Here is a 15746-nt window from a genome sequence, read left to right on the forward strand (position 1 = left end):
ATAGCACAATACATCTGTTATGTAAGTCGAAGTAGTATTTATCTACTGATATATGTGTTTTTTTTATTTTTAGGTTATCATGGGTGTCGCTTGTTTTTTAAGCTTCGTTAGTCGTTGCTCCTTTTCTAGCAATGGTGCCATTGCAGCAGAAATCTTTGCTACTTATGGTTTTTGTCGTGTTGACCAAAGCCTTGATACAGAAATACAGGAAAAAATGACTGTATACTATACACCATTATGGAAATGCAGTATATACATTGTGGTGGCATTCAGAGGTTGTACAATTATTTATTTTAACCAAATGCCTCTCAGTTGTTCTTCGAGGAATCAAGCTGACACATCATTGCATTCCAGCGGTTCTGGAGGTGTGGCTAGTTTACAAGGACAACAAAGGATGACTTGCATGTTCAGCAGTGATGCATCGTGGGGGACATCATATGCTCACTCTAACCTGAATAATCGCAAATATCTTCTGTTTTAGGAAGGCAAGCGTGGTTTGCATAACAATATAGTAAGAGGTCTTTTTGCTCCTTTGTAGCCCCTTACACACTCAGCGTTCTGTTTCACCGTGAGCTTGCTGGGTAATCTGTACCTCTGGCACCTGAACTATATCTGTTGCCTTGCTAAGGTTCAGTTTCTGCATGCTGCCCGTTTACCGCGCAGTTTGGCTGCTGGCCCATCACCGGCCATGTTCCCTATAATGTAAGGGTATGGGTACACTTCCCAATTGCTTTGTACAATATTTGGAGGATAGCTGATTAGTGTGAGTTGGCATGTAAATGTCTCATTGTTGCCAGCTTCAGCTGCCCACTGAAACACTCACAGACACAGAATCCGTGAAAAACTGCTTATTGGCTGCATGCAGACACTGAACCTAGTGCTAGCCCCACATTTCATTTGTGATCATTCAATTGCACTTTCATTTGTATAAAATGATTGCATCTATGCAAAATCAAATTTTTGAGGAGCTTTACTGTATATATCTTAAAAAAATAATTATTTTTACAAAATTCAGTTTTAAATGCTTTAGTTAATGTTTGCTCACCGTAAAACTCTGATTTACATCCTAAAGCTTCCCATGAGTTTGGACAGACCCTTACCTCAGGAGGGGAAAACGCCTGAATCCTCCCCCACCAAGCCATTCGGGAACAAGGACCCTTGAAGCAGGCCTGTACTGCACCTGCACAGACAGCTCACACATATGCAGTAGCAAGGACCCGATCGGGGTAAGCTTTTTCCACTGAAGCCCATGCAGGTCCCTGCAATTGTGCATGCGCGACGACAAATGGTTTTGCAGAGGGGGCATCGCTGGGAAAGCCTGTTAGAGGACAGGGAAAGCCTCTGGAACATCCAGAGGCTTCCCTCTATTGAGGTGAATACCCAAATTGGGCACTTTTTTTCTCCCTACAGATTTCCTTTAAATTTATCCGAGATGTCTGCATCTTTACTGCTGGGAAGATGAATCTCTGTGGAATGTTTGTTTCTCCTCTGTGAAGTGAGTGGAAATATATAATCTCCCAAAATGCCCTGGGAGAGAAGGTTGTGTGACATATTAGCTTATGTGGGATAACAAACCATTATACCGCTGAAACCAGGATAATTAAGGTAAAACTCAGTATGCTGAATCATTTATTGCATTCTACTATATTCCATTATGGTTCCTTTTTAAGAACAATCTAGCGACCTAAATTCTCCTATTTTTTTCTTTAACCAAATACAGTTATCAAATGATAGTCAGAACATTTAGATCTACCATATTTTTTGAACTATCAGACGCACTTTTCCCCCCCCAAAGGTGGGGGGGGGGGGAAGTTAATGCATCTTATAGTCCGAATAATACATATCTGGACCTGCGCCTCCGTCCCATGTGCTCTAGTGTGTTAAATACATACGGTATTTGCAGCCGCGCAGCTTGCATCATTAAGTAGCCGCCGCAGAGCCAGGAAGCTTTGCTGAGCCAAGAACCAATCATGCCAGGGCACTGCCACAGGCAGCCAATGACGCTGCTTACTGCTCTTTTCTTAATAGGAGCCGAAAGTCCCGAGGGCGGGGCCAGGGCTCAGTCATTGGGCCAATCACTGCACTCCCTCAGTAGCAGGTAGTGCAGTGATTGGCCCCAATGACGGAGCACTGGTCCCGCCCTCAGGACAGTCAGCTCCTATTAAGAAAGGAGCAGTAAGCACCATCATTGGCTGTCTGTGGCAGTGCCCCCGCGTAACTGGCTCCCATCTCAGCATAGTCCGGAGCGTCTTATAATAAGAAATTTACGGTAATTCAGACATAATTGCACAGCGTGACCTAAGCGTTGTGAGACGCGAAACGGCCATCGCTCTCCATGTCTGTGCCCGCCATCCACCTCCTGCACCGATGATTGTACACTTCAAATGCATGTAGGTTGCGAAGTTGGATAGTTGTCTGCTGAACGATTCACTACTGTACATTGGGACACTGTTACCCATAATAAACAGATTTGCTGGACGGATGGTGCACATTTGGATTGATTACTCCTCTTCCTTCATTTTGTTAATACGGAGCACACGTCCTGGAACGGCGTCAAGTGGAGACAGCATCATCTTCATTGGTGATGGCTGATTCACACTACAAGAGCTTTTTAAAGGCTAGAGATTTGAAAAGCTCTTGCTAATGTAATGCTATGGTAGATTTTTACAAAATCACTTCACTCCAGTGAGAACACACACATAGGATAACATTAGCAAGAGCTTTCAAAATCACAAAGTGCTCCAAAAAGCTCTTGTAGTGTGAATGAGCCCTGAGAGTGTACTACCCCTGTATGTCTTTACTTTGCATCACTAACCAACAATTTTATTAAGGGAGTGCCGCACATTCTCTTTATCCTTGGTATAGAGTTTAGGAAATTTGAGTAAAAATGGAAATGGATAGGAGCAGCACATAAATGGCAGGGGTATACAGTGTGCAGGTACCAAAAGGAGGACTATAGCAAGAACTATACCAAAAAAATCTATACATATTTGTCCAGCATTGACGGTTATTTAACAGAAAGAGGAGGAGGTCAAAAACTGAGGTAATGTACTTGTGGCCAAATCAGTTTCTAATGTTCTAATGTTTTTTTTTTTTCCTCTACCTACTGCAAGTGAAAGGAAACAGATTTGTAGGTGTGGCACACTCTTACTTATCCAGCCTTTAGAGTCTAGCATCTTCAACATGGCCAATAGAGATGTTAGTTTAGCGGGGCGGGATTCCATCCCATAATACTTACCACAAGAGAATGTATGCGTGCTCAAACACAAAGTTTAACCCTAACAAATCTGGCCTAATTGGTTTATCATGAGGCAATGCTCATGCAAATATGCATTTGCTTTCGCATGCCAAACTATGCAGGGTCAAAAAACAATACCGCAAAGTGGTTGCCCTGCGGGAATTAGATCATGCTACATTAGCACTATCCAGGAGTGCCACGGGGAGGCTTCCCAATGCTCCCATACAACCGGGGGGGCCGCGGGCCCCAAGCTCTCACAGGCTGGGGACCACAGCGGCACCCCGGAGGGGGAGGCTGGGTGGCACAGGCGCGGCCAGCGCCAGGGAGGGCCGTCTGCACCCACCTCCCAATAGTCAAAACAGGCACTTACCTTAACGTCCATTGCGATCTTGGTGTTTGAGCACGCATAAATTCTCTTGTGGTAACCATCCCATAATACGGAGCATGACCTCTGACTTGAGATCAGCTGGCCATTGGTGTTTGGGGAACGGCAGGTCCCAAAGTGACCGTAGGTTAACTAACGTGGTCACTGGATTTTTAGTGGTCAGTTGATTTCAGGTCATCTCTAAGGGCCCATTCACACTTGCAAAAACGCGAGCGCTTTTGCTAGTAGTTTGCTCTGGTGATTAACGTGAAAAAAATTGCCATTCACACTTGGCAATTTTTTCACGATTAGCGCTTCTATAGCACTAAACGCGAATGCTGGGAAATCGCCTGAAAATGGTGTAGGATACAAATTTGTGTTTGCTGATTTGCTTTAAATCGCCGGTTAATTGCCCAAGTGAGAACGCGCCCATAGGGTACTATGGCACTAGCGCTTTAAAAGCGCTAGCGCTTGAGCGTTTTGCCGAAAGCGCCGGCAAAACGCTCAGATGTGAACGGGGCCTAATGGTCAAGGCATAAAAGACATGGTTATGATCTTAGTGAATATGGGTGAATTACTGGAACTTTTTCTGACCTTTTTATACAGATAGTAGAATATTGGTTATATTACTGATACTTTATGTGACCTTTATCTTATAACTAACCCTCCATTACCTACTCCTAACACGAACCTAGCCCTACCTACACCTAAAACATACCCCCACTACCACCACGGCCACTTTGCTTTCCCAATACCATGTGTGCTGCAGCTGCCATTTTTCTCTGTAGCTGCTAATTTTTTAATTTACACTTTAGGCTACAACTGTTTTACTTTTCCAGTACCAAGTGTGCTGCAGCTGCTACTTATTGCTGTAGCTGCAAACTTTTCCTTTTGCACCATCTACTAAAGCTGCTTTGCTGTTCTGGTAACAAATGTGCAGCAGCGCTATTTATAAAGTGTGCTGTATTTATTGCTATCACCACTACAGCCACAGCTGTAGCCTCTAATTTATCCGCGTGCCCAAATGTCCGTCGTGGTGTCTGGTTGAGGCTAATTCACATTATACTCAGTAGCAGCATCCACATTGTCAGCTTCCTGTAAATTCAGCTTGAATATACCTCTCTGCTTACCATAGGTAGCTTTGCCTCAGATCAAGTGTGCTTGAAGTGAACCCGAGGTGAGAGTGAATGGAGGCTGCCAAATTTGTTTCCTTTTAAACAATACCAGTTGTCTGGCAGCCCTGCTGTTCTATTTGGCTGCAGTCTGGAGTACACCAGAAACAAGCATGCAGTTAATCTTGTCATTTCTGACAATGTCAGAAACACTTGATCTGCTGCATGCTTGTTCGGGATCTATGGCTGAAAGTATTAAAAGCAAAGGATAAGCAGGACAGCCAGGCAACTGGTAATGGTTAAAAGAAAATAAATATAGCAGCCTCCATATAACCTCAGATAAGCAGGGTTCACTGTAAGGATCCCAACAAACATGTTTGTACATAACAGATCATTTACTGGGTGTAATAACAATAACACGACTAGTTCCAGTTTATACTTTCACCTTTATTGAATTGGAAATATAGTGTGCTCAAATCATGTACTTCCTTATACAATGCTGTCGGTTTCTCTTGTTGAAATGTGTTATCCGTTATAGTTTTTGAGTTCAGTTTACTCTGTCATGTCAGTAGGTCATGTTCTTCCAGAGGTCAGACTGCTTGTAGATAGGTAAAATAGTCTTCTGTGCTGTTCTACAGGCCCAAGCAGACCATTTATGTTTAACAATGGATAAAACTAGAAAGATGACATCTGCAACAGCTTCTGCTGCTTTGTCGTGCTAGCTTTTATGGAGTCCAGTGAAAAGGATCATATCGCTAAATGCTAAGCTTCCATTCTGGTTAACCATCATAGAAAATCCCTATGCCATGCCTTGCACCATAGGTGCGGTGTGTGCTTGCAGCTCCTTCCACCTATGCTTATATCCATATTACCTATGGAAATATCTTGCATATACTGTTCTTTAGAAAGCCCAACACTCAGGGGTGCATTTAGAAGTGGCAATAAATATTGCTTTATATCTACACCACTTTTTTGTTGCCAATCCCTTGATTTTATGCACTATTTAGAAAAAGGCAAAAAACAAGCTTTCAAAGGCAAAGAAAATCCATAATTATACATGATGTTTGCCTTTCCTCTGATGACAATGCGACAAGAACATAATGGGATTTAAAGGTAGATTTTGCCCATCTACTTGCATTGACATCATCTTCTTCAGGGTGCTGAAGTGAAAGCTCTATAGGCCCAGTGCACACCAAAACCGCTAGCAGATCCGCAATACGCTAGCGGTTTTGGGAGCAGATTTCAGAATGATTCTAGGTATGTTTAGAGAGGTTTTCTAAACATACCTAGCGGTTTTGGGTGCGTTTTTGTGTAGCAGATTACACATATTGTTACAGTAAAAGCTGTTACTGAACAGCTACTGTAACAAAAATGCCTGGCAAACCGCTCTGAACTAGCGTTTTTCAGAGCGGTTTGCGTTTTTCCTATACTTTACATTGAGGACGAAACGCTTCCGAAAACCGCAAACGCGCAGCAGGAGGCGCGTTTGCGGCTTGGCAAAAACCGCAAACCGCCGGTGTGCACCATCCCATTGCAATACATTAGACAAGCATTTTTAGAGGCGGATGCGGCCGGCGGATCGCTCCAAAAACCGCTCGGTGTGCACTGGGCCTTAGTCAGAGAACAGTGATGTTGCTTCTTTCTATGTTGCTAAGCAACATGTAAGTTTTCAGGAACTGTTCTCTCAGCCTCTAGTGATTGGACTCACTATATTTTATTGGGCCATTTTTGTGAACTGGTCAATAGCACACTGCAGTGACATAACTACCATATATGTCTATATATTTGCCTATGCAAAATGTGCTGGACAACTGTATTAGAGGGAGCTGTTGAAAAATGCCACTCGGAAATTAAAAAACCAATATGAACGTTACAAGCTTACATTTTGCATTAGAGCCACAATGTAATACTTAGCAGCTTTCTAACTAGGTCCTTTAATTTAGAAGTAGTGCACACAGTACAGTGCTCTAACAATGGTAGATCTAAAAAAAAGTAAACAGTTACCTACAGTATTTATAATTTCATTAGACACAGAACAAGCTAACATATAACAGTGACTGAAGACCTACATCAACTAAAACAGCTCCATACTGTATCCCAACAGTATATTATTGTGCCAGACTTCATCTATGCAAATCAAGTTTAGTTTGCTTTCCTCAAAGAGGCACTCCAGCCAAATACTAGGGGAAAGGAAGTGAGGGGTGATCTGTCTATCCTACAGCTAAAATAAAATCAGCTTGGCATGGATTCCACTTCAAGGCTCATAGAAGCATATCATTATACACAATGCTGACAGTGACTCTATAGTTACCGTATAAAAGCATGTCATATCTGATGTCTTCATTTAAAAAATAAATTACAAGATATTTCAGACACCTAGAATACACAAACTATTTATTTTAAAATAATACTGGGATAGAATAGGGTGTGTGATGCAATACTTCTGACATGTTAAAAGAAATGGAAAAAAATCCTATCCCTTCTGGACATCTTGGAAAAGAGCGGCACTACTGCCTGACCTGTGTCCCGGTAACTCGACTCACATATACAATGTAGCTGCACCCTCACCTGAACTGAGAAGGAACTCTATGCATTCCCTGTGGACAGGTGCTACAGCAGTACACTTCCACTATAATGATAAGATGAATGAATGCTTAGAAACTGAACTAGTGAAGGCTCTTTGCAATGTTTCTTTCTACCTAGGATACAGACAGCTTGCATGGCTGAAGACTATTTGCATGCAATGCATTGTTTTCTGACTTGGGAAATCTCCTCAGCAATAACTAATATGGGGTGATTTTTTATAGCCTTCTGTGAAGATTATTGTTGTATAAATTAAACGTGTATTTTATGTTTCGCCAAGATTTTGCAAGCTTAATGTCTCTAGAAACTGGTGTAAGTCATCCATTCAATAGCAGTTTTATGGTCCACTAAACAGATTTCTGTCGCACACTGCTTTGTAATTGTACTTAGTGTTGATGTTCGAATCCTGGTTTCCTAATTCGGAAATCTGGATTACGCCACACACCACACTTCAGCAACAAAGCTAGGGTAGAGTCATGTGAAGAGTGGCGTGGGCACAACCTCATGACCCTCTCCACTAGCTGAGGTACTGAGGTGTGGTGTGCGGCGTAATCCAAGTTTCCGAATGAGCAAATTCGGATTCAAACGCCGACACTATTGTTCATCACGGCAGACACGCACCAGGGATAACAAATCAAAGTAGAAGATTTCTGACATTGTGGGACAACATACACCTGTCACAAGATGTGAGCTGTAAGATGTACACAGCTGTGCAGACTAACCAGAGCAGGATTAGTGACTACAAATATTATGGGACTTGCTACTAATTGAAAATAATCAAATTATCATTTTATGAATGGATGAAGCTATTTTATATTAGTTAACACATTGTATTGGGACACATTTAACATGTGTCCTGTATGTGCATAGATTTGTATACCCCATTTTCAGGGTGTTTACAGTACATTTGCAATCCCATTGGCTTAGCTTACTGTGCAATTTTCCCTCAGAACCTTTTACTTTTCCAAAACAGGTTATGATAACAATACAAGCATCTCCATAAAGCAGGCACACAGATAAAAATAAAAGTACTCAGCATCTTTTTACCCCTTCCCTAACAACGTAACGCTTTTACCCCCACAGTTTTCTGTTAAATCTAGACACAACAAGCAATCACAAGGAGAACCCAGAGTAGAAGCTTTGTTTCTGCACTGTGAATTGTAATTGACTTCATTAGAGGGTATTGTGTCTTGCTGATGGAGTATGTAGGGTTGGTGCCTCATTCATATTCATTACATTAACACATGGGCCTCATACCAGTGAGTATGGTTCTTTGGTATAATGTGAAGCAGGGAACTAGGGGTGAGGCTGGCCAGGAAGTTAGCGTGACAGAGGTGACTGTTTTAAAGAGATGAGCACAGATCTCAGGCGGGACACATCTTTAGACTGCTTGCTGCTTTTGGGGTTGAAATCACAAAGACGGGCAACCCGCTCCCATTCTGTGCCAGTTTCTTCATCCTTTGTCTCAGAAGCTAGGGCTTCATCGGCCGCTCTGTTAAAAGAATAGTACAAAGGTTAGCTACAGCGACTTTAGAGCCTAGATACTGACTACTGCACAGGATCAAAGTACCAGCCAGTGGTATACACATCAATGAGTCTATTAAAGGGAATCTGAAGTGAAAATAAACTTCTGAGATAATTAATTGTATGTGTAGTACAGCTAAGAAATAGAACATTAGTAGCACAGAAACCAGTCTCATATTTTCCAGTACAGGAAGAGTTAAAGGGAAGGTCTGAGGAAATAAATACACTTAACTCGGGCTTCCTCCAGCCCCTAGTAGCCGACCTGTGCCCTTGCCACAGCTCCGTTGGCTCCTGGTCCTCTCCGGTGCAGGTGCCGACCTCGCCAGGTCGGCATCCTCCTGCGTTCCACTGTGCGGCTGACTGAGTTGCCCTGACGTCATCTGGGCTATTCTGCGCAGGTGCCGAACTACTGCCCAGTACAGTCCGAATGACGTCAGCGCAACTCTGAGAGACGCTCGCACTGGCACAGTCGGCATCTTGCCCCAGAGGGGACCACCAGCGTGGAGCGGAGCTGTGGCGTGGGTACAGGACGGCTGGGGGAAGCCCCAGGTAAGTGGTTTTCTATTTATAAAGTCCTTGGATGTATCCTTTAAGAAACTTCCCTTCTATGCAAAAGAGCTTCACTGAGCTCTCCGATCCAACTTGGGTCAGCTACAGTGCTGTTCCCTGAAGCACTTATACATCAAAGAAACAGTGACAGACAGCTTCAGATAAGATTTTTACTACAGGGAAGTTGAAAGGGTGGTTAGCCCTGCTCTGTTTCATAGTTTAAAATACAGTGTGGTTTGTAAATTGCAAATGTGATAGAATGACGCAATGCTATACAAATTTTTCCACTTCAATGCCGCTTTAAAGGATATACTGTATACATTAATTGAGCACTGTTTTAAGAACAAGTGTTTATTAAGGCAATTAACTGATCAGCTAACCGAGGTATCAGTGCAGTGCATAAAATCATGCAGATACAGGTATGGAGCTTCACTTAATGGTCACAACCAACCCTAGAATGGGGAAACAAATGTAATATCAGTGATTCTGATCAGATTGTTGGTGCAAGATGAGCTGGTTGGAGTTTCTCTGTCACTGTAGGATTCTAATGCACAACAATCTCTAAAGTTTTCTCAGAGTAATATTAAAAAAACAAACAAACAAAAAAAAACATGCAATGAACATAAAGCTCCATGGAGAAAAATTGCTTGATGATGAGGGAAATCAGAGATGGAAAGCTTATTGTAAGTCCTTGTTGCCACTAAGTCTGCTTTTTTGTGCACACAAAAATACAATAGATCTGTTAATGAATGGTTTGGTTCATATCTAATCCATTTTTTATTTTGTGTGCAGAACAACTTGTATAGCCTACTGTCTTTTTTTACAGAAACCATTGTTAATGGTTGTAAAAAATATAACGTGAAATATTGAAAATAAATGTTTGGATTTTGTTGGGGGGTGCTCCCCCTGCACCTCCAACTGGTAAAGTTTTTTTGTGAGTAAAAGAGAATGTCAATTTACTATTGCGGTAAACAAGTCTCCAACAGAGCAAAGAGCCCTGACTGGTGATGGATAACCTGGTCCTGTTCCCTAATGAGCATTTGTATTTCCTGTACTTACAAACTTTACCAGTTAGACCAGCAGGTGGTGCTCTTAGTTAACATATTTTAATTTTAAACATTTGATATTATCCTAATTAAAACAAATAACATACACTGCAAAACTTTACTGCAAAACCTAATGCATGAAACTATAATGTAAATAAAATCACTAGAAATCACTAGAAAAGGGAAGTCTGATGACAGTCACCTACTGTCTGTTACAATTGTTGGGACCCAACGGAGTCACCATTTATCACAAATAATTGACAAAGAACAGTGTGACACCATTGCTTGCTATACAGACAAGCTGGACGAACTATAACTTTAGTGTGAGTGTATATACAGTGGCTTGCAAAAGTATTCGGCCCCCTTGAAGTTTTCCACATTTTGTTACATTACTGCCACAAACATGAATCAATTTTATTGGAATTCCACGCGAAAGACCAATACACACGTGTGGCTGGATGGCGTAATGGTTAAGGGCTCTGACGCAGGAGACCAGGGTTCGAATCTCGGCTCTGCCTGCTCAGTAAGCCAGCACCTATTCAGTAGGAGACCTTAGGCAAGTCTCCCTAACACTGCTATTGCCTATAGAGCGCGTCCTAGTGGCTGCAGCTCTGGCGCTTTGAGTCCGCCAGGAGAAAAGCGCGATATAAATGTTATTTGTCTTGTCTTGTCTACACGTGAGAAGTGGAACGAAAATCATACATGATTCCAAACATTTTTTACAAATCAATAACTGCAAAGTGGGGTGTGCATAATTATTCAGCCCCCTGAATCAATACTTTGTAGAACCACCTTTTGCTGCAATTACAGCTGCCAGTCTTTTAGGGTATGTCTCTACCAGCTTTGCACATCTAGAGACTAAAACCCTTGCCCATTCTTCTTTGCAAAACAGCTCCAGCTCAGTCAGATTAGATGGGCAGCGTTTATGAACAGCAGTTTTCAGATCTTGCTATAGATTCTCGATTGGATTTAGATCTGGACTTTGACTGGGCCATTCTAACACATGGATATGTTTTGTTTTAAACCATTCCATTGTTGCCCTGGCTTTATGCTTAGGGTCGTTGTCCCGCTGGAAGGTGAACCTCCGCCCCAGTCTCAAGTCTTTTGCAGACTCCAAGAAGTTTTCTTCCAAGATTGCCCTGTATTTGGCTCCATCAACTCTGACCAGCTTCCCTGTCCCTGCTGAAGAGATGCACCCCCCGAGCATGATGCTGCCACCACCATATTTGACAGTGGAGATGGTGTGTTCAGAGTGATGTGCAGTGTTAGTTTTCCGCCACACATAGCCCTTTGCATTTTGGCCAGAAAGTTCCATTTTGGTCTCATCTGACCAGAGCACCTTCTTCCACATGTTTGCTGTGTCCCCCACATGGCGTGTGGCAAACTGCAAACGGGACTTCTTATGCTTTTCTGTTAACAATGGCTATCTTCTTGCCACTCTTCCATAAAGGCCAACTTTGTGCAGTGCACGACTAATAGTTGTCCTATGGACAGATTCCCCCACCTGAGCTGTAGATCTCTGCAGCTCGTCCAGAGTCACCATGGGCTTCTTGACTGCATTTCTGATCAGCGCTCTCCTTGTTCGGCCTGTGAGTTTAGGTGGACGGTCTTGTCTTGGTAGGTTTACAGTTGTGCCATACTCCTTCCATTTGTGAATGATCGCTTGAACAGTGCTCCGTGGGATGTTCAAGGCTTTGAAAATCTTTTTGCTGCCTAAGCCTGCTTTAAATTTCTCAATAACTTTATCCCTGACCTGTCTGGTGTGTTCTTTGGACTTCACGGTGTTGTTGCTCCCAAGATTCTCTTAGACAACCTCTGAGGCCATCACAGAGCAGCTGTATTTGTACTGACATTAGATTACACACATGTGCACTCTATTTAGTCATTAGCACTCATCAGGCAATGTCTATGGGCAACTGACTGCACTCAGACCAAAGGGGGCTGAATAATTACGCACACCCCACTTTGCAGTTATTGATTTGTAAAAAATGTTTGGAATCATGTATGGTTTTCATTCCACTTCTCATGTGTACACCACTTTGTATTGGTCTTTCATGTGGAATTCCAATAAAATTGTTTCATGTTTGTGGCAGTAATGTGACAAAATGTGGAAAACTTCAAGGGGGCCGAATACTTTTGCAACCCACTGTATCTCTGCCTAGTTCTCTTGTATAGTCTAATAGTTAAAGGAGAACTGTAGTGGGAGGTATATGGAGGCTGCCATATTTCCTTTTAAGCAATACCAGTTGCCTGGCAGCCCTGCTGGTCTATTTGGCTGTAGTGGCTGAATCGCACTTGAAAGGAGTGGTTACTATGTAAGTTCATGTCACGGCCTTGTCAGATATCAGATGTTTTTAGACTATTTAAGTTCCTGGCGCCAGGACATAAAATGGTTAACAGAACACAGACAGACACAGAATGTGAGCACACAATATGCTAGTTCTTTACTTCAATTGCTTTCCTTATATCCTACTCAATACAGGTTTTGCTCATGCGCAGTATATCATCATATGTCACCATAATTACAGAAAGTCATGTGATTTACAAGAAATAATACAGTTCAATGATCACGGGGAAATATGTTATTTATGACCAAACTGACGCTTTCCCAGGGACACTCAGGGGATTTACCAGAGAGAATTTGACTATTCTGGGTTTCATACAGCCAGTCTTTCCTGCACAGATGTGAGAGGTGTGAGGCTGGTTGTTCTAAAGACACTTTAATAATCACACTTATCACACTGATCAGATACATGTATACTGGTATATGAAATTGATCTATATACCAGTATATATATATATATATATATATATACATATATACCTACACATCCTTTCAGTACTAGAAACAAGCATGCAGCTAATCTTGTCATATCTGTCAAAATTGTCAGAAAAACCTGATCTGCTGCATGCTTGTTCAGGGGCTATGGCTGAAAGTATTAGAGACAGAGGAGCAGCAGGATAGCCATGGAACTGGTATTGCTTAAATGGAAATAAATATAGCAGCCTCGATACACCTCTCTCTATAATTCTCCTTTGAAGAGGCACTGTAATGACATATAGTAGAATGTAGTAAATTATTCAGGACTAGTGACCTAAGCCTGTTTAAAAACGGGCTTTAGGTCTGTTACCGCCACACGGGCACCCGCCCACCCATTGTGCGCCCACCCGCACATCCGCCTAAATGATTTATAATGTAATATTGTAAAAAAATAAGCAATTTTATTCATTACGTTATATTCATGAAAGTACCTCTCTAAATGAAGGCTGTGTAAATGGAGATGGCAGTTGTAAGTGGGATGAATTACTCTCAAGGTTCTCCTGGGTTGGAAATGATTGGATCATATAAACCTGGCCTGAAGTGGTTAAAACCCATCTGGTATTACATTGGGCTTGATTCACTAAACCGTGATAACTCATATTACGGTCGCGCTAGCGTTTTCGCGTTCAATTTCATGTTTTGCTCGTGTTTTCACTCGCAAGCGCAAATTCGCAATTGCATGTGAAAACGCACGCAAAATACTAAACTGCGTACAAAAACGCTAGCGCGGCCGTGATATGATTTGTCACGGTTTAGTGAATCAAGCCCATTGTGTGTCACACAGTTACAGCAAAGTAGCTGAAAAGTACTATAAAAATTATTTCAAGCATTTTCTTGTTTGTAAATGGTTTAAAAAGCATTTTATCTGCAAGGTTTGAAATTATCACCAAGGAGAAACCGGGAAAAAGGGGAAACAAGTGAATTGCATATAGGCCATTGTGTCCAATACTTTGTACCTATACATTGTTTCTATCCACTTATCATCCTGATTTCTGTAAGAATGTGCCTTTTTCAGTGTCCGTCTTTGTTGGGTCTTAATATATTCAGGTCAGGTTTGCTGGATCACATAGCTTCCCCAATGTTCTCCAGCATGCACAGCTTGGAACTAACATTCACTAAATGCCATCTTTCGATACGATTTGTACCTAATCGGAATGATTTTTCACATTTACTGAACGATTCTTTCTTCAAATTCAATCATAAAATCCAACTTTCGGATTGATTTTATCCTATTTAGCAATCGACCAAAGAATCAGTCCTTATCGATTGCCTTCATAATTGGTGCATTTTCTATACAATTTGATAATAAAAACTGCATCGAAACATCGCATTTGGTGAAAAAATTGTACCGTTAATAGGAACCTTTAAGCTACTGTAAAGGCACAATTGGGATAACACCGACTAGTTCAGCACCGCCACACAGCTCTTACCCAGTACAGTATTTTGTCATGCAGGCAGGTTGGGGCTCCCTTTTACCTGTACCAGCGGCTTTTTCTCCCTTCAGTTCAGTACTATGACACCTGCAGTGTTTCTGCTGCCTCTTGCAGCGGTCCTGGTTGCAAAAGACTTAAAGGAATACTGTAGGGGGTCAGGGGGAAAATTAGTTGAACTTACCCGGGGCTTCTAATGGTCCCCCGCGGACATCCAGTGCCCACGCAGCCACTCACCGGTGCTCCGGCCCCGCCTCCGATTCACTTCTGGAATTTCATACTTTAAAGTCTAAAAACCACTGCGCCTGAGTTGCCGTGTCCTCGCTCCCGCTGATGTAACCAGGAGCGTACTGCCCAGTCCCAGTATGGTCTGTGCCTGCGCAGTATGTTCCTGGTGACATCAGTGGGAGCGAGGACACGGCAATGTAGGCGCAGTGGTTTTCAGACTTTATAGTCTGAAATTCCAGAAGTGAACCGGAGCATCGGTGAGTGGCTGCGCGGGCACAGGATGTCTGCAGGGGACCATTAGAAGCCCCAGGTAAGTTCAACTCATTTTCCCCCGACCCCCATTCAGGATTCCTTTAAGTTAGGATGCACTTTAATATCTGCATGTAATGATGGCAACCAGGATTGCCAGAATGGGTGCCCGACACCGAAGAGGCAGGAGAGCATGGCACCAGTGCATCAAAGAGGAGGTCTCACCTTACCAGCATGTTTACAGTGGTGGCTATTTGGCCTGAGGGAGGGATCCTACTTGTGTCTGCAGGGAACTCACATGATTCCTCACAAAAGCATTTTCCACACGATAAGTGCGTTTGACTGAGTTTTAATGCATACATCTATTTTTTACAATAGTCAGTGATTTTCAATGAGGAATCACATAAGTTGTGTGAAAAAGTAGTCCAGGTTGTATCTTTTTTGAACAGCATTAAAGATGGCTCCCAAAAATGCAGCGGCCCCATAGGAAATCATCTGTTTTCACATGCAATTTCGCATTGTGGCTAAACACCTGCACTTTCACCAAGTGTGACCCCTGCCTGACAGGCCCACATCAGTGCTGAACAAGTCAGTGCTAGCCA

The 15746-nt window shown here is 42.5% G+C and overlaps 1 protein-coding gene across 3 annotated transcripts in view; it reads right to left on the reverse strand.

Moving 5' to 3' along the window:
• Window positions 1–5140: 5140 nt before the first annotated feature.
• The window catches only part of CLTB (clathrin light chain B), a 59103-nt gene continuing 48497 nt past the window's right edge, over window positions 5141–15746 (reverse strand). For all 3 annotated transcript variants that reach the window (XM_068277037.1, XM_068277039.1, XM_068277040.1), the window contains one exon: window positions 5141–8789. In XM_068277037.1, the coding sequence (XP_068133138.1) occupies window positions 8618–8789 (172 nt within the window). In that variant the 3' untranslated portion in view covers window positions 5141–8617. The remainder of the gene's footprint in view (window positions 8790–15746) is intronic.

Source organism: Hyperolius riggenbachi, chromosome 3 (genome assembly GCF_040937935.1).
Source record: "Hyperolius riggenbachi isolate aHypRig1 chromosome 3, aHypRig1.pri, whole genome shotgun sequence".
In the NCBI taxonomy this organism is placed as follows: Eukaryota; Metazoa; Chordata; class Amphibia; order Anura; family Hyperoliidae; genus Hyperolius; species Hyperolius riggenbachi.